At 46.3% G+C, this 21428-nt stretch overlaps 1 protein-coding gene across 6 annotated transcripts in view; it reads right to left on the minus strand.

Annotated features, from left to right (window-relative positions):
- The window catches only part of Frmpd2 (FERM and PDZ domain containing 2), a 99252-nt gene that overhangs the window by 50050 nt on the left and 27774 nt on the right, over window positions 1-21428 (minus strand). For all 6 annotated transcript variants that reach the window (XM_050140746.1, XM_050140745.1, XM_050140744.1 and 3 more), the window contains 7 exons: window positions 20648-20795; window positions 19273-19344; window positions 17775-17949; window positions 15273-15420; window positions 14538-14676; window positions 9514-9666; window positions 3050-3235 (listed from right to left, as the gene is read on the minus strand). In XM_050140746.1, coding sequence (XP_049996703.1) covers window positions 3050-3235; window positions 9514-9666; window positions 14538-14676; window positions 15273-15420; window positions 17775-17949; window positions 19273-19344; window positions 20648-20795 — 1021 coding nt within the window. The remainder of the gene's footprint in view (window positions 1-3049; window positions 3236-9513; window positions 9667-14537; window positions 14677-15272; window positions 15421-17774; window positions 17950-19272; window positions 19345-20647; window positions 20796-21428) is intronic.

Consider the following 21428-nt stretch of genomic DNA (forward strand, 5'->3'; position numbering starts at 1 on the left):
GCTCCAGCACCCTCGCCTGGTCACACGCTTCCTGGGAGCAGCCCTGGCTACGTGAATACACGTTCTGGTAATGTCGGAAAATAACATGTTTCCACCATAGTTGGTTAAGACCATTGACCCTCCTTTCTCCTTCGACCTCCCCCCTCTGCTCTGATCAGGATCTTAAACAGCCATCGAAGGTGCATTGCTAAGTAAAAGCTTGGTCCCCAGAGGGGCACAATTGGGAGGTGGGTCTTTAGGGGTGGGGCCACATGGAAGGAAGTTAGGTCATATAGGGCATGCACTTGAAGATGACACTAGGACCCCTCCCCCAGTCTCTCTTGATTTATTTGCTCTCCGGCCATGATGTAAGTGGTTTCATCCCACCCAGCTCTCCTGCCAGAGTGTGCTACCTCACCACTAGCTCTAAGCAGCCATATGCAACTCTGAGCCAGAATAAAACTTCTGCATTTATCTATATTTTATAAGTATTTTATAAGTATTATATTTTATAAGTAGTGAGAGGAGAAAAGCACACTCTCCTTCCTAATTTGACCCTCCCACTGGGCAGTGCTGGGCACTTTGGAGCAGACCCCTCTAAGGAAAATCAGAATGGAATGAGGGGAAGCGGCTTTAGAGCCGGTGCCATCTGTCCACGCCACTTGCAGTTATCTTTTACAAAGGCCACTTTGCCGTCAGGCATCTCAGAATTCATTCCCATCAGGCCAAAACACGCAGGTCTCGGAGCAAGGACCAGTGAACACTTGAAACTAACCTTGTGCTATGATATTGAGCTCTTAGGAGGGGGGCAGAAATGTACAGAGCCAGTGACCGCACTGAGGCAGACTTTCACAGTCAACAGAAATTGAAAACTAAAATTCAGCTCTTGAAAACACCCAATCAGGCCACAGGAATTTGTACTAGAAATCAAGTAAGATGCTCTTGTTAGATTGCTAGCACTTGGGACTGGGATCCAGTTCAGGGGAAGAACACCAGCCTACCAAGTATTCGGCCTTAGTATCATCTCCAGGAAACCACCCCTCCCCAACACACAAATAATCCCTGCGTCTGCAGCACAGAAACATGTAACAACCCACAAGGAGCAAGTGTTTCTCTGTGCAAGCTGCCTGCTCTACCTAGTCTACCGCAGCCATACGTAAAGATATGTTGAACTGTATTTCTATTCTCTCTAGATAAAATGACATTATAAAACGCTGTCATGTGAAATATTAAGAAAAGAACACGCCACCCTAAATCTGGAAAGAGAGAGTTACAAGCTTTACCGGGAAGTTCATGAGCGGAGTGGTTCTCTGGCATCTGCACTGTTTGGAAAGAATGTCCTCTCACTCATTTTTAAAAATATTCAACTTCTGAGGTTCATTTTCTTATTCTAAACAACATTCCCTTCCATGAGGTAACTTCTATTTGCCATTTTGTATCTTTTGCTTAAAGGGGGCCATGTGCAGTCCTGTATAGTCTGTTCCGTTCTGAGCATTGATCTCCATATATTAGAACTAACGCTTGAAAACCCCAGCGTTAACAGCACCATTAGGCTCCTTGTTCTAGATAGAATGGCTTTTGATTGAATAATCAAGTATACACAGAAGCCAAGGCAGCCAGGGATGGCACTCCTTGAAAACAGCATCCTTATTCCAGGGCTGCTTCTCTGCAGGGGGAAAAGAAGAATGAGGTGTGATTGAAGTATCTTGGCTCCAGCTATTAGCAAACAAAACAGGAAGCTAGCTTCCTAAACTGATCTCAGTGTCCGCAGAGCTCGTTCACTACTCGCAGAAGCACAAAGAATCTAAGAGTCATTTTCTGAGGAAGATGCTTAACTGGTCAGAGCAGCTGGTGAATTCCTGCACGGGGTGATTTCCCAGCAAGACATCCATCATGCCAAAGGCAAAGTGGAGCATCAGGGTCTGGGGATACTACATAGACAATTGTCTTGAGCTTGTGAACTTGATGGCTTCCCAGATTTTTTTTATTATGTTTATTTTTATTTTTTGGCCTGGAAATGAGAAAACAAATACCTCTAAAATTAAATATATAGTTGTGTGTGTGTGTGTATAAATAAATTTATGGGGACTGTTGAACTTTATAAACTCAAAATTTTTCATGTTTCAAAATTACTACTGCATTTAGTATAGATGATTCTATTATATATCATACATTGACAATGTTAATTTCAAAAATCAAGATAAAAGTCCATAAAAGAAACATTCAAAAATTGAATAAAAGCAACTGTTTTACCTAGGAAATGCTAATGTCAGATAATAAAAAATAATGATCTAACTAGTAGAAAAATTTAAATAGGAGAAAAGTAAATAGGAAAAAACTGAAAAGTGTATGAGCCAAAAGGCAAAGAACTTTGTATTAAGAGAAATCTTCAGTAAAACATAAATACTGACCTGGACAACCCTGAGACCGGCAGGAATAGTCAGCTACCAGATCCCAGTGCCAAGCTGATAGAAACTAAGTTTGGGGACTGGACAGGAAAAAGGCTTTTAATATGATTTGAAATAAAGCGAGTTGGCTGTTCAGAGGGGGTTACACATTTTAATTTTTCAATGGTCATTCGACATTGTCTGCCAGGGGACCTGCAGTCCACCCAAGACACACCAGGTGCCTGCATGTGCTGAGGAGACACAATCCTCCCTAGGCAGATGTTTCAAAGCCTGGCAGACACTACTCAACCTTCACTCCATTCTATTCCTCTGGATCCCACTTGTCCTTGCTTTGGCCACAGATGGGCTCAGACAGAAGGTTATGGAGAAGGGGTGGAGAAATATGTAGGCTATGGGCTGTTTATGGAGTATTGTTAGAAAGCTGGCAATAGAACATGAAAAAAGAGGGGTTTCCTGCGGATTACCCTAACCCCACCCCCTGAAGTATTTGGTCTATTTGGTCCTCCCAAATATGTCAATGTACAATGTACCAGAATACAGACTAAGGGATGGTAGGCTGTATATGACTATGTCAAGACGGATCCACATAGCCACTGCCACTGAAGAGGGCCACAGATCAAAGGAAAGGGAGACATGGGTGGCTAGCAGCTGAGTTCACTCACATGAGTTGAAATCATCCCTGTTTCTCTCCATGGAAACCGTGATGTGGCGATTCTGCGCCTGTTTTTCACCTCGTAGACTGTGATACCTTTGGCACAGACCCCCAAGGCCATTTCTCCATCTGGTCTCTTCTTCTCTGGGAAAACTCTATGAACCAGGACTCCATATTCTGGGAGTTGCTGAACAACCTGGAGGGAGGAAAAGGCCATCTTAGGACCCACGAGTTGAATGGTTCAAAATCATGACCCTCAGCCCCTTCTGTGGAAAAGGTTCATTGTTGGCAAACAAGATGAAGAAATATCCAGAAAGACAGTTTTACTTGCTCTGGAACATCTACACTTTTGATATGTTAAATTATTCTTTCTTTCTTTCTTTCTTTCTTTCTTTCTTTCTTTCTTTCCTAACCTAATTAAACTTCTACTTGTAGGGTGCCTAAAAGAATATTTGGGGTACATTTTTTTTCAGTGCACCATGCTTTTATTTGCTGTCTTCCACAGTTTAAAACAGAGTGTTTAATTTTTGAATTGACATAGTTTTGCATTTACCTACAAGGCCCAGGCAGGTTTTTATAAATAAAGGACACACTAGGATAAAAAAAGATGGGGAACAAGTGTTTCTTATGATTCAGGCCCTCTTGGGACATCCCCAATTGTGCCAGTCATCTGGTCCCATCTTTTCATGTTCTAATTTCAAAAGCTGAGGCTGAGCCAAGAACAATTTTCATGGGAAATGCCTGTCACTCCAGCCTGTCTTTCCACTCAGCAATGCCTCTGTAGGATCCCCACAGCCCCATCTCTTGCCTCAGTTTACCAAGCTTGGGGATTGATTTCTGTAAGAGGCCCAGGGTCAATTAAAGTTGGTATCTATATCAGGTCAATTGAATTCTCAAGAGAATTTTAGTCATGAACTCAATACAAATGTTTGATCGTCTGAACAGTCATCACATGGTCAAGAAGGCCTCATCAGAAGGTTGATGCAGATGGAGCTGCAGAGAGGGTTTCTTGCTCCAAACATCAAAGAGCCTCTCTGAAGGGCTTCTCTGGTGAGTCTGGTGCGGTATCTCTATCCTCAGCACACTTCCATGTCCTGTCTATGCGATCTTCCTCATCTCCAGGCATGGTCATAGAGAGAGACCAGTTAGAAATTTTACTAATCATTCGTTAAGTTCATTGCTGACCTCACTCCTGTTGATGAGTCATCACTGAGCCTGCAAATGCCCTGTCTCTCTGTGAGATTGTGATCAGATGTCTGGATGCTGAGCCTCCTGCTTTTAGCTTAGAAGAGACACTGCCGTCATTGTTAGCATCACTATCATCACAGTCAGCACTGTCACCCTATAAAAATGCTGGAGCATTTGTATTGAAATACCCATGGCTCAGCAGGACTGATTAAAGTATGACAAAGAGAGGCTGTCCAAGGCGGTGTGGTACACTGTTAAGGAACTGAATGAGCATTGCTGTAAAGCACTGAAATAGAAAGTCACCAGGAAGCTGGGCGGTGGTGGCGCACGCCTTTAACCACAGCACTCAGGAGCCAGAGGCAGGTGGATCTCTGTGAGTTTGAGGCTAGCCGGGTCTACAAGAGCTAGTTCCAAGACAGGCTCCAAAAAGAAGGAAGGAAGGAAGGAAGGAAGGAAGGAAGGAAGGAAGGAAGGAAGGAAGGAAGGAAGGAAGGAAAGGAGGAAGGAAGAGAGGGAGGGAGGGACTACAGAGAAACCCTGTCTCAATAAAAAAAAATTACCAGGAAAATAAAATGCCTTTTAAACCTTTTTAAACTGCTTAGCATTAATGTTTTATTTTTGTTTTTTAATTATTCTGAAAGGGTTATAATACTTGAGTACTGATAACACATGCTGCCAAGCACAGGCAGGCATTGTTTCATTAGCATTTAGTTTAGCTTTCATCACAATCATAACACAAAGGTGTAGCTGTCTTTTTCCAAAGGAGAAAGCAGAGCCACGGAAAGGTCAGTTGACCTCAGGTGGATTAAACTTTTTGTTGTTGTTTTTGTCTATGCAGGTCAAGTTCTTCAAATTATTCAACTGAAAAGAAACCTTGTTTGTGTTTTTCACAAAATCCAGCATCTTAACGGACATGTGTTTCTTCTGCTTTTCCAGCCTAAGGAAATGACAAATACGGCTTAGACCTGAGTTTCATCTCCAGCTATGTAAGAAGCTGGGCGTGGTGGGTGCTTGTAATACAAGCACTGGGGATGCAGAGGAGGAGGATCACTGGCCTGCTTGCCCAGGCCCCAGAGAGACTCAAAAATAACATAACAAACACAAAGAAAACCACTGTTGAAATCATAAATTCCATCCTTTCCTGTATCTTAAATCTTTAATCGCTTTCACAAAGCATAGACCCAATAACCACAGTCCCTGAAGAGTCTCCATGCTCCCTCTCATTCCTTGCCAGTTGACAAGTCCTGTTCGGCCACACAGCCAAGCAACATCAGGACCGTGCTCGGGTGGAGAGCAGAACTGTTCTCCACTAGACAGCTATGGGGTATTTGGACTTTATCATTGGCTGCTCTGCCCAGGCTTCGTTGTCTGTTTTAAAGTTCATCATTCACATTCACACAGCTCCACCAGCTGTGGCTGCTGAGGGCATTCAGCCTTCCCTTGTTTCCAATATGCTCGGTTTACCCATGCGCTGCCAGCTTCTGTTCTCTGTCCCTCTTGATGTAAATGCCTAAAATACAAGCCCTGTTGGAAAAATACAAAACAAGGTACAGGGCTATGAGAGCCATTTGTGGTAGTACTTCAGAGTCTGCATGGCTATACTTAGTTGGTTCAATTTGCAAGCAATACTTTCAGTTTCTTTTTACTACATATATCAGAACAGTTTTCTATTATTGAATATGATGTTCAAACTTTTGAGTCGGCAAACTTAGAAAAATATTTTGGAAATAAATTCTCTTATATGTGAAAGACAGATCATTCAACTGATTAAGTAACCTGCCTGCATTCCTTGGAGGCAGGAACGGGAATCTCAGTAGAGGAGCCAGTTTGATTCTGAGAATTTGCTCTCGACAGCTAAAATTCAGAGTGTCCCTGAAGACTGGGGATGTAGACAAATAGGCGTAATGTCCTCTGGGGCATCTCAATCTGCTAAAAGTGAAATAATGTTATCTGTCTCCTGTCCTCCACGATGCCTTTGGATTCCTGTTCTCCCAGCAGCAGATAGCAAAGTGAAACTGGAGCCTCATTCCTGACTTTCCCTTGCTGCACTGAGAACTGTGGGCCACAAGCGGATTGTTCTTCCCACTTCACAGCGATCTGTGTGCTTTGGCCCCTGCAGCCCCATTTCTGAGACTGTGCTCCAGGAGAACATGCTGCATAACAAGACAAATGTTTTTCCTAATTTGGTGCAGACTTGCAGGGATAGGGTAAGGAAGCGCAGGACAAAATGCTCGCAACACCCAGGGAATGCATTCATTAGAATGCTAAGGAGAGAAAAAAATACAGAATTTAACCAATATGATTCCAACAGGCAACTGGAACTGCTTTCCTATCACATCCCAATCCCTAATTGAGTGGGAACAGGTGTAGCATTGAGGATGTCTGGACAACAGTGAGCTAACTTGGAAGAGGTTCTTCAGGGATTCACACACTCACACAGCTGTGACTCCTCCAGAAGAAGGGCGGTGCTCAGTGGTGCCCACACTGGACTGTTGCCAAGTCTGCTGCCAGCGCGAGGAAAGGAATTGGCAGAGCACAGCATCCGTAAACCAAGCCAGCAGGCAGCCACCTGGGAATGGTTCCCTCTTTTTATGAAAAAGAAGAGCCTAGAGGAGTTATAATTAAATACCTAGTGATTATTTGGGGTATAATGGCTTTGCAGTGGGCTCTGTGAAGCCAGGGCCCTGGCATTGACATCCTGGTTAAAGGGACAATGAATGTCCAGAGATAAGTGGAATTCAAGATGCCTCAACAATATGTGGCATCAGTGGTTGATCTCCACATTGATACCCACCTATGTGACTCCTCTCATGAGATTCTCACCTCTAATAAATGAAAGATAAATACAGCCAATGATGGACACAGAAAAATACTAAATATAGTATTGTATTTTGGGACTATTTGTACGGCAAAGAATATAGTGTTGAAGAGGAGTGTGTATTGATTCAAAGTAAGTTTTCAAATTTTTCACAATGCAGGATTATATGAATACACAGAAGTACTTATATAATATATGCCCACTTGTAAATGTATGTGCATATACATATATAAATACAGATAGAAGGATGAATATATCAAAATGTAAGTGTGCTCACTCTCTGAGGCAGCATGGTGGAGAAATTTTTTTTCCATATTTTGGAAGGAAAAAGACTCACTCAGTGACACGGATGCTCCCAGAGTGTTCTGGGGGTGCAAATCTTACTCTGTCTTCAGCTCTCTGTACCAAGAACAGGCAGCCTGCAGCATTAGTCAGTGAGAGAATGCCACCAAAGAGAAGGGTAGGAGGCAGAGTGAGTCTCGACATGAATGCCCACTGCGGGCAAATGAAACAAAATCTGCCCAATGCTTTTTGTGAAAGACAGGAAGAAAAGAAATAGTCTTTTGCTTTTTTTCTTCTAAGATGGGAGATATTTTTGTAGTCACTTTTTCATAGTTCTGCCAGTGGGGGGAGGAACACGACAGAGCCCAGCACATAAAGCTGGGCACGGGACAGGCCGAAGGCAGCGTTCATCACAGTTGTGATCAGCAGGGTGAAGTCCTATATCTCAACCCAGTTCTCTAGTCCATGCCATTTACCACCCAACAACCTGAGCTCTCCCTGCGTCCCTCGCCAAGGGAACGTTCTTGGCAGGGAGCGTGCGTGAGCGTGGACTGCAGAATTCAGTGAGCGATGCTGGTGAGACTCAGACAAGGAAATGGCCACAGGTTGCCCCCATGCTGGGTGTTGGGGATCATTTTCCTGGATGATTGGCCAAAAAGAAAAAAAAACTGGCTTTTCCAGTTTGTCTGGAAAGTACTTATCTCCTTAAAAGCAAAAACAAACAAACAAAAAAACACATGGACAGAATATTTTGACTCTACCTAGGAGGCTTAGCTACACAGAAACGTGTATTCCCATGTGTCCTATGGAAACTGTTCCCCAAGTCCGAAGGTCCAGCCGCACGAACCATTTCTAGAAAATCCTCCCCGTCGCACACACCTTGCTCATACCCCTGTAAGCAGGCTGCTCTTGCCTCCTCCCACCAGTCACTGGCATTGGTCCCGTTCTCTCTGAGCATCTCTCTCAGTGTGCCCACCTCTAGATAAACAGTTGTCATTCGAGACCTGGGACCCACCAAGGATAGGGAGCATATGCTCCTTGTCTCCATTCCCCACAGCATTTGGCCGACAGTGAGGGAAGGTAATGAAGCAAAAGTAAAACATCCATCACCGGGGTGCTCTTGGTGTGTGAGACTGAAATGTTGCTGCTTTGAGGTGAGGAAAAAAGAGAGAACAGAAGGGAACCACACCCAACACAACTGCATTGACAACCTCACCCTACACCTACACAGCTGCACTGACAGCTACACCCTACACAGCTGGCCTGACAGCTGCACCCCACACAGCTGTGCTGACAACCACACCCTACACAGCTGCGCTAACAGCCGCACCCTACACAGCTGCGCTGATAGCCACACCCTACACAGCTGCATTGACAACCTCACCCTACACCTACACAGCTGCACTGACAGCTACACCCTACACAGCTGGCCTGACAGCTGCACCCCACACAGCTGAGCTGACAACCACACCCTACACAGCTGCACTAACAGCCACACCCCACACAGCTGGGTTGACAGCCGCACCCTACACAGCTGCACTGACAGCTGCACCCTACACAGCTTCACTGACAGCCACATCCTACACAGCTGTGCTGACAGCTACACTCCACACAGCTGGGCTGACAGCCCCATACCCCACACAACTGCGCTGACAACCGCACCCTACACAGTTGGGCTGACAGCTGCACCCCACACAGCTACGCCAACAGCCACACCCCACACAGCTGTGCTGACAGTTGCTCACTACACAGTTGCGCTAACCGCTGCACAAACACGGTTGCGCTGACAGCTGCTCAGAAGGCTACACACAAGGAGTCTCCTGACAGCCCTGCCCAGCTTGTAGCCCAGTTCTCTGCCTCAGTTCATCTCTGTATCATCTATGAGGTCTCCCTGCTCACAGGAAAGTATCACAGATGTCTCTCTAAGGCCAAAGCAAGGCCCTGTGACACCCAGCCTAGGCCAATAGATCCTATCCCTTTGAGGGGTCATTTCTAATGTCACGTATTACCAAAAGCCTCTCCTTGTTGCCCAGGGTGATGAAAAATTCTTCCTTTTGTGGGTTAAACCCTTGCCAATACCTCCCTGTAACTTTAATCCCTTCTGGTCTCTAGATGTGGCTGCAGAGAGAACCACTGACTACAGTTCCTGGGCCCTGACACCTCTTTCGGGATCCCAAAGGCCTCACCTCTAAGAACTTCAGCTCAGCATCTTCTCCCCAAGGTGTGGAACTGAGCCGGTGCATCTCAGAGATTTCGACTTGGGCCCGGATCGCTGTCATCCGCTCAATAAGTCTTGCTGGGATGTAATCTTGAATTCGGAAATATGCTTTATTCTCTACCTGCGAGGAACAACATGCCGAGAAAAGAATTTATCCAGGAAGCCTTCCAGCCAGTTCTGAATAGAAATGTGCGTGGAACCATGCCTCAAGGGAATATCCTTGTCCTGGGTCCCATTGGGAGCATAGTGCTATGTTCTGTATTAGAAGTGGAGCCAAACAACAAGGAAGTCTCAGATATGACATCATTCCTCTAGAGGATCATGTCTGAGGAGACCAGATCCCTTCTCCCCACCAAGACCTCAACCTTCACTCAGTCTGCTACTTAGGAAGCTGAGGCCGCAGCCCCTTGGGAGAGGCTGGAGGATCAGTGCCGCCTGTACTGGGTTCCCTCCACACAGGCTTGGGGACAAACACAGTATGGTGAAGCTCATGAAGGTACAAACTCCAGGTCCCCTACAACAAATGAGGAAGGCAGGATGGTGTTGGGGGGAGAAGGCAGGACGGTGTCTGGGGGAGGGGAGACAGGCTGGTGAGGGGGGAGCTTAGCCTACATCTGTATTTGATTCAGTCTGTCCTGATCTTGAGGCACCCCTGCCAGTCTACCCTGTTGTGGAATAAACTTTCTTAGACTGTAAAGATGTGTATCTGCCTAAGGCACCTTCTGATTGGCTTAATAAAAAGCTGAATAGCCAATAGCTAGGCAGGAGAGGATAGGCAGGACTTCCTGGCAGAGAGAGAAACTCGGAGGAGAAATCTACACAGGTGGATTTTGCCAGAAGACTAAGGGCAAGTCAGATTTGCAGTACTGAGGAAAGATAAAGAACCACGTGGCAGAACTTACATTTAAAAACATGGGTTAATTAAGTTGTAAGAGCTAGTTGAAAACAAGCCTAAGCTAAGTCTCTGTGCCATTATTTGTGGCTGGTGGTTCCAATGAGAAAATACTACACTGATCCTCGGACAAATCATTGTCCCCAGCTTTGATGGCAGTTATCCTGAAGAAGCCAGCTGAGGGCTGGGTGAATCTGACCTCTATTCAGAGGGTAGGTGAATCAGTCTGCTGGGGTTCAGAAGGGCACACACCACTACACCTCACATTCATGTTGTAGCACAGGACTATCTAAGTGTCACCGTAGACTGAGAATCCCCAAATTCTCCAGGTGACTCGGGCTGAGTCAGGGTTCAGATCTCAGCAATCTAGTGCATTAAAAAAAATGTTAGATCAGCCAAAATTCAGAATACTGACAACAACGCCAAGCACTTTTTGAAACAGAAGCAACAGGAACTCACGTTCATTGTGGGTGGGAGTAGAAAATGATACAGCCACTTTGGAAAACAGTTAGCCAACTTCTTACAAAATTAAACAGCCTCTCAGGCCCTGGCAGTCAACCCACAAAGACATGGAGACCTGTATCCACAGGAAAGCCTACCATGGAGCCGAGAATGAGGCTCAGGGGAAGAGTGCCTTCCTAGCATGTAGGAGGCCCTGGGTTAGTGACATTGCAAACAACTAAATTACTGTACATGGTTGTTAACAGCAGCTTTATTCACAATGGCCAGACCTTGGGAGCAAAAACTACCCAGGGAGTGAGTGAAGACACAATGGCCCATCTGGGCAAGGGCTTCCTAGTCAGCACCAAAAACTAAATGAGCTGCCAAAGAAAAGATGTGAAGGTGCTTAAATGTATGTTACTGAGTGACTTAAACCTATATGGAAGGTTGCATAATGTCTCCAACTATGAGATCCCTGCTACAGATATGGTAGTGATGAGTGGTTGTCGGGGGACAGACAGGTAGAGCACTAATAAGGGGAACACTGGTGATTTCCAGAGCAATGAGACTGCTCTGTGTGACAATATGATAGTGATTCGAGCCATTGTACGTTTGTCAAAATGCATAAACTAAATGACACCAGGAGAGAGCCCCCAAGTTGACCAGGCACTCTGGTGATGACAACCTGCCAGCATCGGTTCATCGACAGTAACAAATGTGCCTTCTGGTACAAGATTAGATTGTTCACTAGGGGAGACTCCAAGGTTAGATTTGACACAGTGAATCTCACTACCTTCCTACCGGACATTCAGCTTCGCTGTAAACCTGGACGTTCTGTTATGGTTTGGATCTTAAGTCCCTCGAGGGTTCATATGCTAAAGGCTGTCACGAGCAAGTGGCACCATTTGGAGAACCCTTCGGCAATGGGACCCAGTGGAAAGGAGGGAGATCCTTGAAGTTTTACCTTAAGTTTGCTGCTGGGAACCAAGCCCCTTCTCCTCTTTCTGCAGTTTTGCTTCCCAACTACCATGACTTACCACGAGTTTTGTTCTGTTCAACCCCTGGTGTTTGCTGCCTCAACTCGCCCTACCTACAGTGGGGGAGCCTGCAAACGTGGGCCTAAACCCAGGAAGCCAAAATAAAGCTTTCCTCCTTTACATGGATTATCTCTGGTGTTCTGTCACAGTGACAGAAAGGTGACCAATGGGTGTCACAAAAAAAAATAGTTTATTGAAACATTTAGGGAGGGAAAAGGGCACATAGGGTCTTTATCCCAGCATTTCTTGCTAAGAACACACCTAAGAAGTCAGCATGGACCTAGAACGTCCTAGGCACAAGTGTCTATATACTTGGCATTTATAAAAGGGATGCTCAGATGCAGCTAGTGTGACAGTCATCACAGTTATCACTTACGTGGCACTCTCAGGGGAATGCCAACAGAGGGCATGGGATGCGTGAAGGAAGTCCCAGCCCATGGAACTGTAACATGCAAGCACTCCAGCCCCACGGCAGCCTCGGGAAGGCCACACACATGACGAGAGAGAGAGCGCAGATGGAGTGCAGCAATGTCTAGAGCTGTATAAAACCCTGACATGTGATCTGCTGGAAGAGTGTGTGCCCATGGAATGCTGGCCTGCTGTGATGGTGTGATTAAGGAGATTTATTTTTATACTAAATTGCCTTTGTCTCCCTCTTTAAAATGCAAATGTAATCACGTTACTTCCTCGCATAGAATTCTATAGGGGCTCCCATCTTTCATGGCAGAGGTTTCCAATTCTTTCCCCGCCACCAGAAGCTCTTTTCAAACAAAGTGTAAGCCCCCTAGCAAGACATACTAAGTCCTTCCAAGTGTGGCAGGTTCCACCTAGTCAGCCTCGTCACCTCATGGGAAGCCTGGAGCCTCTTCCTCCTGCCCACTGATGACAGAGAGGGGCTCTGTTGCAGTAGAATGTTCAATGTCCCCTGAAGGCCATGTGATTTCTGAGCACTGGGTACTATTAGAAGGAAACAGGATCTCGAAGAGGTAGTCATGTGAGAGAAATTGAGCCGCCAAGGCACACCCTGAGATTCTGGGACCCCAATCTCCTCTCCTGTTTGCCTTGAGGTGAACAGCCTTCACCTTCCCTTCTCTCATGATTTACTGGGTCCCCACATCTCAGGGTGACAGAGCCAAAGACCATGAAACCTCTGAAACGGTGAGCCAAGCAGATCTTTCCTCCTATACATTGATGGCCGCGGGTACTCTGTTACAGCAATGGAAGTCTAAGTGCACTCCCCTAATGCTGTCTTAAGTGCCCAGCGCAGAAACCAAGCACAGCTGTGGATTCTAGACATGTCAGCCCAGGCTGACTGATTGTAACAAACATAGCAGGAAGGTTACATTGGTTTTTTTTTGTTGGGGGAGGGACTATAAATAGGGAGCAAGAAATCTCTGTATCTCCTCCCACTTAATCTTACTATAAAGCTAAAACTGCCCTGAAAAAATAGTTTATTGACATCTTTTTATTGAAGATAGGTATTTTTATACAATATATTATGATTACTGTTTTCCCTCTCCCAACTCACCCCAGATCTCCCCTACAATCTCACTTACCCAAATCCATAAAGGGATTGTCTCTCTAGAATATGTGATGTTAACTTTGCAATGTTTGTGTGAGTTAGATGTTGAGGTCAATGGCAGATAAGGTTCTCTCTCTCTCTCTCTCTCTCTCTCTCTCTCTCTCTCTCTCTCTCTCTCTCTGGTTTTTCGAGACAGAGTTTCTTTCAGTTTTCCTGGAACTCACTCTGTAGACCAGGTTGGCTTTTAAATGACAGAGATCCACCTGCCTCTGACCCCCAAGCGCTGGGATTAATGGTGTATGCCACTATCGCCCAGCAGTCTCTTAATAAAGATTAGCTATTAGTATTGGTGATAGTGGTGATAAAAACTCAACAAGTGTGTACATTACTCTGGCTTGGCTCTTGTCTGAGTGGTCCCTCAAGGATACAATGTAGGTAGTCTTGATCTCAAGCATAGTGTTATGGGAAATGGTGGGACTTTCACAAGCATGGTGTTATGAGAAATAGCAGCGCTTTCGTGGACAAGGAACTGATGGGAGCCTTAAACCATTGGAGGCTTTCCTTCAGAAGGGGCCATGGGATCTCAGTCTCTCTGCCTCTGAATTCCTATTTATCATCATGGAGTCCCCCCAGCATGTGTTCCCACTATGAGGTACTGCTACCCAGAACCTATGGGGTGGCCCAACCTTGGACTTTGAGCTTCTAAACCTACAACCTTTTCTCTTTGTAAGTTAACTGTTTGGGGTATTTCATTGCAGTAGCACAAACTGACTGCTATATAGAGGGATATAACTACATTACAGTGTATGAACTTGTATGTTTATCCTTATATAGCCCAGAACACAGGAAAAGTATCCAATGAATGCTTATCTGATAAGCAAATGGGTGGGTAGATGGGTGGATAAATGATGGATGGATGGATGGATATATGGATGGATGGATGGATATATGGATAGATATATGGATGGATGGATGAACATAATTTACCCCAATCTCAATGATAGATGTTAACAACACTTCTCAAAAGCAAAGCCTCTCTCTTCCTAACAGCCTCCTCCTCCCACAGTCCTCTTTCCAGTGGCCCCAAATATCACCCCTACCTCCTTAGGATAACTGCCAAACTCAGCCTGCAGGGCAAGGACCCCCAGTTGCAGTAGTGTCTCGTCATTGCAATACAGCCTCTCTTCTAAAACATCTTTCCGAAGCTGCAAGTAAAACTGATGCCTTGTCCGGCTGTGCCTAGCAAAGAAACACAGGGGAAAAGACAGCTTGAGAGTCAGGAGAGTGCCACACTGGAGGACCGCTCCATCTGGGAAAACAGGTACAACCCAGCAGAACCCAGAGAGACTAGTGTGGGCTCCTCCTCCAACACCATGCCCCTCCCCCTGATGAGGGCTTCTCTACACCAGATATTCCAACAGCCATAAGGATGCAGCACAAGGCAAAAAAAAAAAAAAACTGATATTCAGTTAGATAGTGTCTCTTGAAAACAACAGAAAACAGAAAGGGTGAGCTGACTTCAAAGCCAACGCTCTCTCCTGGAACTCTTACCCCTGAGCCGTGGAGCTGAACATGGCAGGCATTTAGGGAAAAGAGAACTTGCTACTGAATGGACTGTGTTTGGAACCCAGGGAACAATTTCTCATTTCGATCAGGGCCTGCCTCTAAAAGACTAGTTTTCCTCTTGATTCTATTGCATCCGAACCCCATGGACCAAAATTGACCTTTCCATGCAATCTACCATTCCCCACGCCTCTATCTATCCACTGCCTGGAATGTCAGCCTGGACAGTTATAGACCCTTTAATGATCCTAGGAACAGACTGGAGCACTCACTGAAGCAGCCCATAGCGGCTGACAAAGAACTTTATCCGCAGGAAGAGCGTTAAAGTGTCCGTGGAACCTTTCTGGTACTGTTCTCTCCAGCCTTCTGGGGCAACTTTGCACAGTCTGGTGTCCTTGTCCAGGAAAAAGAACTCTTCACCTGAGATGGAAATAGTTTGGCGGAAGAATCGAGAGAGTGTGCCCCACCAGCCCGCAGACTCATCCCTTGAGCTCTTTGCAGAGGGGTAGGGCCTAAGCTGCATTGGTGCAGGAGAGAGCAGATGGTCCCTTCAGTATCTGGTAGCAGAGGACTCTTGCATAGGTCATAGGAGCTGAGAGGAGTCAAAGGAAAACGATCAAGAAGAAACAATCACAACTGCCCTCCATATGCATAGTCTGTGTCTGAAGACTCAACTAACCACACAGGAATATTTATTTTATATATATATTAAATATGTACAGGCCTTTCTGCCACTGCCCCGGCTACGATATAGTATAGTACTTTGGTGCAACAGCCCAAACTGATCAAGTCAGCAATAAGCACTATCTTATTTGCAAGCTCGGGTCTTCAGCTCCGGCAGAGTTGATCCTGCAGCCCATCTAGATGAAGGTTAGGTCAGTCGGAACCCCCACATATACTGTCCCCATTCCTCAGTCAGAACTACTGGATACACTGTCCCTGTCGCTCCCCTCCCTTAATCTTGTTCTCAGCCAGACTTAGCATCATAGACCACTCCCAGGATTTCTGCAGGTCTGCCCCTCTCTGACTATATCCCACATTGTCTACTCCTGTGTGCCACCCTCCAACCTCAGAGTGTATGACTATGGCTTATCTAGGGTGGGCTCCCACGACAGTAAGAAGGTGGGGCTTTTACATTAGCAGCCAGCTTCTGGTGCCTGGGAGGTATGTGTGGAGAGGCGGGTAGATATCCAGGTACGATAGAATAATGACCATCATCCCCAGCCCTCCACCGTTGCTGCTGGATTTGGCTCTCCACACCATATTCACTTTCCCTTAAGACAGATTCTCTCCAAGAGGTAGATGGATTCCCAACACAGTCTGGCTAGCAAACCCTCCCAAGATGGTCTCTATCCAGATCGATGATTTCTCCATGAGGTCCCTTCCTAAGCAGCTCTGGAAATCCAGGAATCATCCCCATGAGAGCCCTTGATTGGAGGGTAAAGGTTGTACTTACCTACGCGCATGCTTGTGTACCTGTGGGAGCTTTTGTATGTATGTGCCTGTGGAGCCCAGAGGACAATCTTGAATGCCATTACTCAAACGTCAGCTACCATTTGTATTGAGACAGGGACTCTAGGTATCCTGTAAGTCCCTGAGTAGGTTCTATTGGCATGCCAGCAGGCCCCAGGCATCTGTCTGTCCCTGCCTCCCTAGCACTGGGATTACAATGACACACCATCACACTTTGATTTCCTTTGTACACGAGTCCTGGGAATCAAACTCGAGTCCTCTTGCTACAAGCCCTTTACCAGTTGAGCTGTCTCCCTAGCCCTGGCTTTTCCTTGGATTTTTCATTTCAAATAAATAAAATGCAGTGTTTTCTGTGGCTGCCCAGTCAGAAAATGTAGCTCTCAACCTCTCATCAAAGGCGTTTCTTTTACAGAAGACAGAGACCTTTACGGAAAGCTACCACTGGTCAAAAGGCAGAGAACAGCCAACCATGGGGCACCCAACCCCAAATGGTATGTCTATAATGCAATCCCTCCACCTAAAGCGCCACACAGCGAGAGGGGGAGTGAAAGGATTGTGGGAGCCCAAAGACCAAGGAGTCTGCTGTAAGACTGTGTCTTTTGGGTATGGCAAGAAAGCCACACCCATGTAATCCCAACAATATGGCTAACTAAACAAGATTCAAATAGTGCAAAGTCAATTGGCATGCCAGCGTGAATAGAGAAAATCTCATGGGGCTCTAAACCTGGATGAAAGGCAACAATGACTGTTGAGAGAGAAGGGAGAATTAGTTTTCCCTAGAGATGAGCTCTTTAATTAGTTATCCAATACCAAGTGTCATCCTTGACATATATGCATGTAACAATAATAATTAATGAATAAAAGGTCATGAGTTTGAGAGATGGGCGTGGGAGGGGTTTAGAGGGAAGAATAGGAAGGGGAAAGTGATATAACTTTAATTCTAATTAAAAATTTTTTAAATAAAGTGTTTTGAATAGGAAAGAATCACTTGGGTTTTTTGGGGCCAATGTGTAAAATGCCAGCAGCACCCCAGATAATTTACAAATGTTTTTAATGTTTGTTTGTCTAACTTTAGATTGCTATTTACTGATCATACCTGGCAAGCCTTCTCTCATGACAAGCTGTGCTCACTTGATGCTTTCCACAAGGGATTCAAAGTACTCTCTGGGCTAATTTGTATTGAGGTAAGCAAAGTTAAGTGTCCTAGGATCAAGCAGCTTTTCAGGAGGAACAGAGTTCAGGTATCCATGTACCTGGTTTTCCACGAGTTCATGTCAACAGTGTCTCCAAGAAACACATACCTTTCACATAAGCCAAACCAAAGTAGGTGGTCTCCTCGAGGTTGGTGAAGGCCACGACAGCATTGAAGACAGCCCCTGCTGTGGACTCCATGTCACACTTCACCTCCAGACACTGTCCGCTCAGCAAGACCACACAGAGGTCTCTGAGAGCCAAGTAGGATTTCCCTTTTTTGGTCTGAAAACAATAATAGTATCAATGCTCACAATTAAGAGGAGACTGTGAGCCCAACTTGGGCAAGTTCACCAGGCTAAGTGTGTCCCATGGCTTAGTTCATTTAATTGTCTAATTACCTATGAGAATAGTTTTGCTCCCTATTAGCAGATGAGAAACTGAGGCTTAGAGAAACAATGAGGAACTTTTCCAGGATTGCACAGTTGGTAAATGGAATAACCCAGACCCACTCACTGAAGAATCTCTGAGATCAGCAACGTGGGGAGGTAGGAGACATATGTTTCCCCAGCTTTCCCTCAGGCTCCTCCATGAGTCATGGACCCCTGACTGAGCCAGACGAGTGCCCTAGTGTTTATTCTCTGAGCTACAGAGAAGACAAGCATGGGGATGACAAAAAGAATCTGGAAAAAGAAAGACACCATCCCAGGCTTCCCACAGCCCTGCCTCCAAAAGACCGAAGAGCCAAAAGACCGCATTGCCAGACAGGGTTGGTCAGACCGGCATCTTGGCTCTAGGAGTATGGAAAATGGGAAGGGTCATCTTCCCAGATGCTCATCATTAGCTGAGAAGCTCATGGCTCCGGGCTGGGAAAGAGCCAGGAGGGCATGGACTTGACTGAGCTGGGTAGCACATCCATATAGTGCCCTCCCTCTGCTAGAGCCTTTCCCTAAAATCCTCCATCCTCCATGCCTCTTCCCCTCCCTTCTTGTCTCCTTAGAACCGCTTCCCTGGCTAAAGGAGCAATTTTTCCCCCATCCTCACCTACTGTCTTCTACCCTCTCCCATCCTTATGTGTCTTCTCAATTTTTTTAAAGCACAAAGTATACCTGGCATGCTTTTCTGTTATGCATTTGTCTCCCTTTTCCTCCTCCCGCCAGACTACAGGCTTCACATGGAAAAAACTTGGTACACCAACGCATAGAGTGGGACCTGGCAGAGTACCCAGTCTGAGATAGTCCCAGCACTTGTGCTGAGTGAGGAGATGAAGGCTAAATGGGAAGAAGCCAAAAGGAGCTCCTCTCATAGGGGAGACTGAGAGGCAGGGGTAGCATGGCCACACCCTGGCTGGGATCCGGAGGGACAGGAGAGATGGGAGAAGATGACATGGATGGAAAGGAAAACAATCCTCTTTAAACAGCTTTGAGAAGGCAGCATGAGCAGAAATAGGAGGAAGAGAGGTAGAGAGACATGGGGTTCATGGGAGAAGGCTATAGAGCAGGGAGACTACCAAGATATCCCCAGAAAAGATCCCAACCAAAGTGCAGTCAGTCTTAAATTTGTTGGACTCGATTCCCTCCTGTCCCACCCAGGCTAAGCAGTAGTTACCACGATGGATCCAGGCAAATGTAGGGTCACCGGGGCCTCTCCAGCTAACAGGATAAACTCTGGTCTGGAGAACTGAGGAAAAAAATATCCAAAATAATCAAACATGGAAGAAAAAAAATGGGTTGCAGGCTTTGAAGCTAATTTCCCTCTGCCTTCTGCAGCCTCTGCCCATCCCCCACCCCACTCAGTGCCCCTCAAAGAAACAAGTTTCAGCAAGACAGATGAATGGGCTGTCCATCTTAACAGGGGCCTAGCAGTGTGGTCTAGGAGGCGGGCAGCATGCTGGCTTTCACTGGGCGCATCATCAGAGGTTAGCATTTATACAGCAGTACATAATCGTCACGTGTGTCAAAAGCCCGAAACGAGCTGGGACAGAGGGATAGAGGCACACGCCTGTAATCTCAGTTCTTAGGAGTCTGAGGGAGGAGCATCAGAAGTGTGATGAGCTACCCAGTAAGACTCCATCTCAAAAGCAAAAACAAACCAAAAAAAAAAAAAAATCAAGGACTCTGAAGATTTTCAGTCAGCCAAGTGCAAGCATCAGGACCCGAGTTCAGAACCCCAGAACTCATGCAAAAGCCAGGCATGGCGGCATGTACCTCTAAACCCAGCACTGGGGGTGGGGGTGAGGTGCTCAGGAGGTTCCCTGGAGTTTGCTGGTCAACTAAATTTGCTGAGTTCCAGGTCCACTGAGAGGCCCTGCCTCAAGTAAACAAGGTAGCGAGCAATTGAGTAGGCCTCTGGAACTGATCTCAGCTCAGCAGAGGTTTTCTATGAAAAATCCACAGGAGGTGTAAATAGACCTTAGGGGCCACCCCTATCTGTATGTCCTATTAGCTTGGCCTTCAACGCTGGGCAAGTTAGTGTGGCTGCTCTCTGGCCTCAACTCCTCCATATTTTTCCAATCCTAACACGCACGCACACATGCACATACACATACACGCACTCACGCATACACACACACACACAAGCCAACAAGACACTTCTTCCTAGGTAAACCACCTTGCAAGCCCAGAAATACCCCTGCATTTTGTCTGCCTAATGGCCTCTTATAAGTGCATTCTGCTTTATCATCTCCCTTACACGCCACACTTGGCCTACAAACTTCTACACACACATTCTCAAACTTCAGGAAAGGTAGGCCTGAAACAAACCTCACATCCTAAACAGCATCTACTGTACAGCCAGGGGCTATGGAGGGGGCCATGAGACTGGAGGATACCTAGCTTCAAGTGGCCAGGTTCAGGTTTCTGTCAGTGCAGATGTATGAATGCCAGCCCAGGGCCCCTGAGTACTGAAGCCCCTCCCTGCATCCTCCCTCTGTGTTACAGGTCCCATCTGGGACCCCTCTCGACGGTAGCCTTCAGCGACAAACCTCTTTACTCGCCTTTCCGTTCCTTTGTAGGAAATTCCTTGGAGAAGATGTTGCTAGCTGTGAGCTTTCTGCTTCTACCAAGAGCATAGGCCCGGAGCCACACGGCAGGCCCTCCTCACAGTCACAGGGATCCACACCTGCCAAAGCGCTGTCCAGGAGTAAGGAAGGTAAGGTACTTGATGATACATCCATCCTACCACAGACTCGGCCGCTACCTTATGTTATTTCCCACATCGTCCATTGGTGAAGCTGAGACCCTCAGAGGTTAAGGCTACACAACCACAGGCTGGGGAACTACTTAAGGTATGAGACCACATATACCCCCCTACCCACCACCACCACCACCACCACCCCAGAACTCTGCCTCTGTGCCTGCTCACCATGATCTCAAGGTCCCAATATTCCCTAAATAGATCATGGCTCTGTCTTTATTTTTGAAATTTTGGACATTCCAACTCTTTTGACAACAAACAGTCATGAACCACCTGCTGATGCTTTGGTCAAAAGCAGACCAACTGTGTGCGCAACAGGGGTCCAGTGATTCAGTGAAGCTAACAAACTCCAATCACCTAGACAGGCTGAAGCCAACTGGGTACACTCTATGTCATGGGGATGCTGGGGTAACAAACTCGCTCCCCAGGAGTGAAGCCTCCCCCAGTCAGTGACTCAGCTGGTCACAGATGCAGAAGGCAGCCAGAGAGGCCAGGAATTCTGGCTAAACCCCAAAAATCAGCACGCCCGAGTCATGAGCTCTGAGTAACTTTGTCCAGCAGGCACTGTG

The sequence above is a fragment of the Alexandromys fortis genome, unplaced genomic scaffold (assembly GCF_014885135.2).
Source record: "Alexandromys fortis isolate MF-2015 unplaced genomic scaffold, M_Fortis_MF-2015_v1.1 scaffold_46, whole genome shotgun sequence".
In the NCBI taxonomy this organism is placed as follows: Eukaryota; Metazoa; Chordata; class Mammalia; order Rodentia; family Cricetidae; genus Alexandromys; species Alexandromys fortis.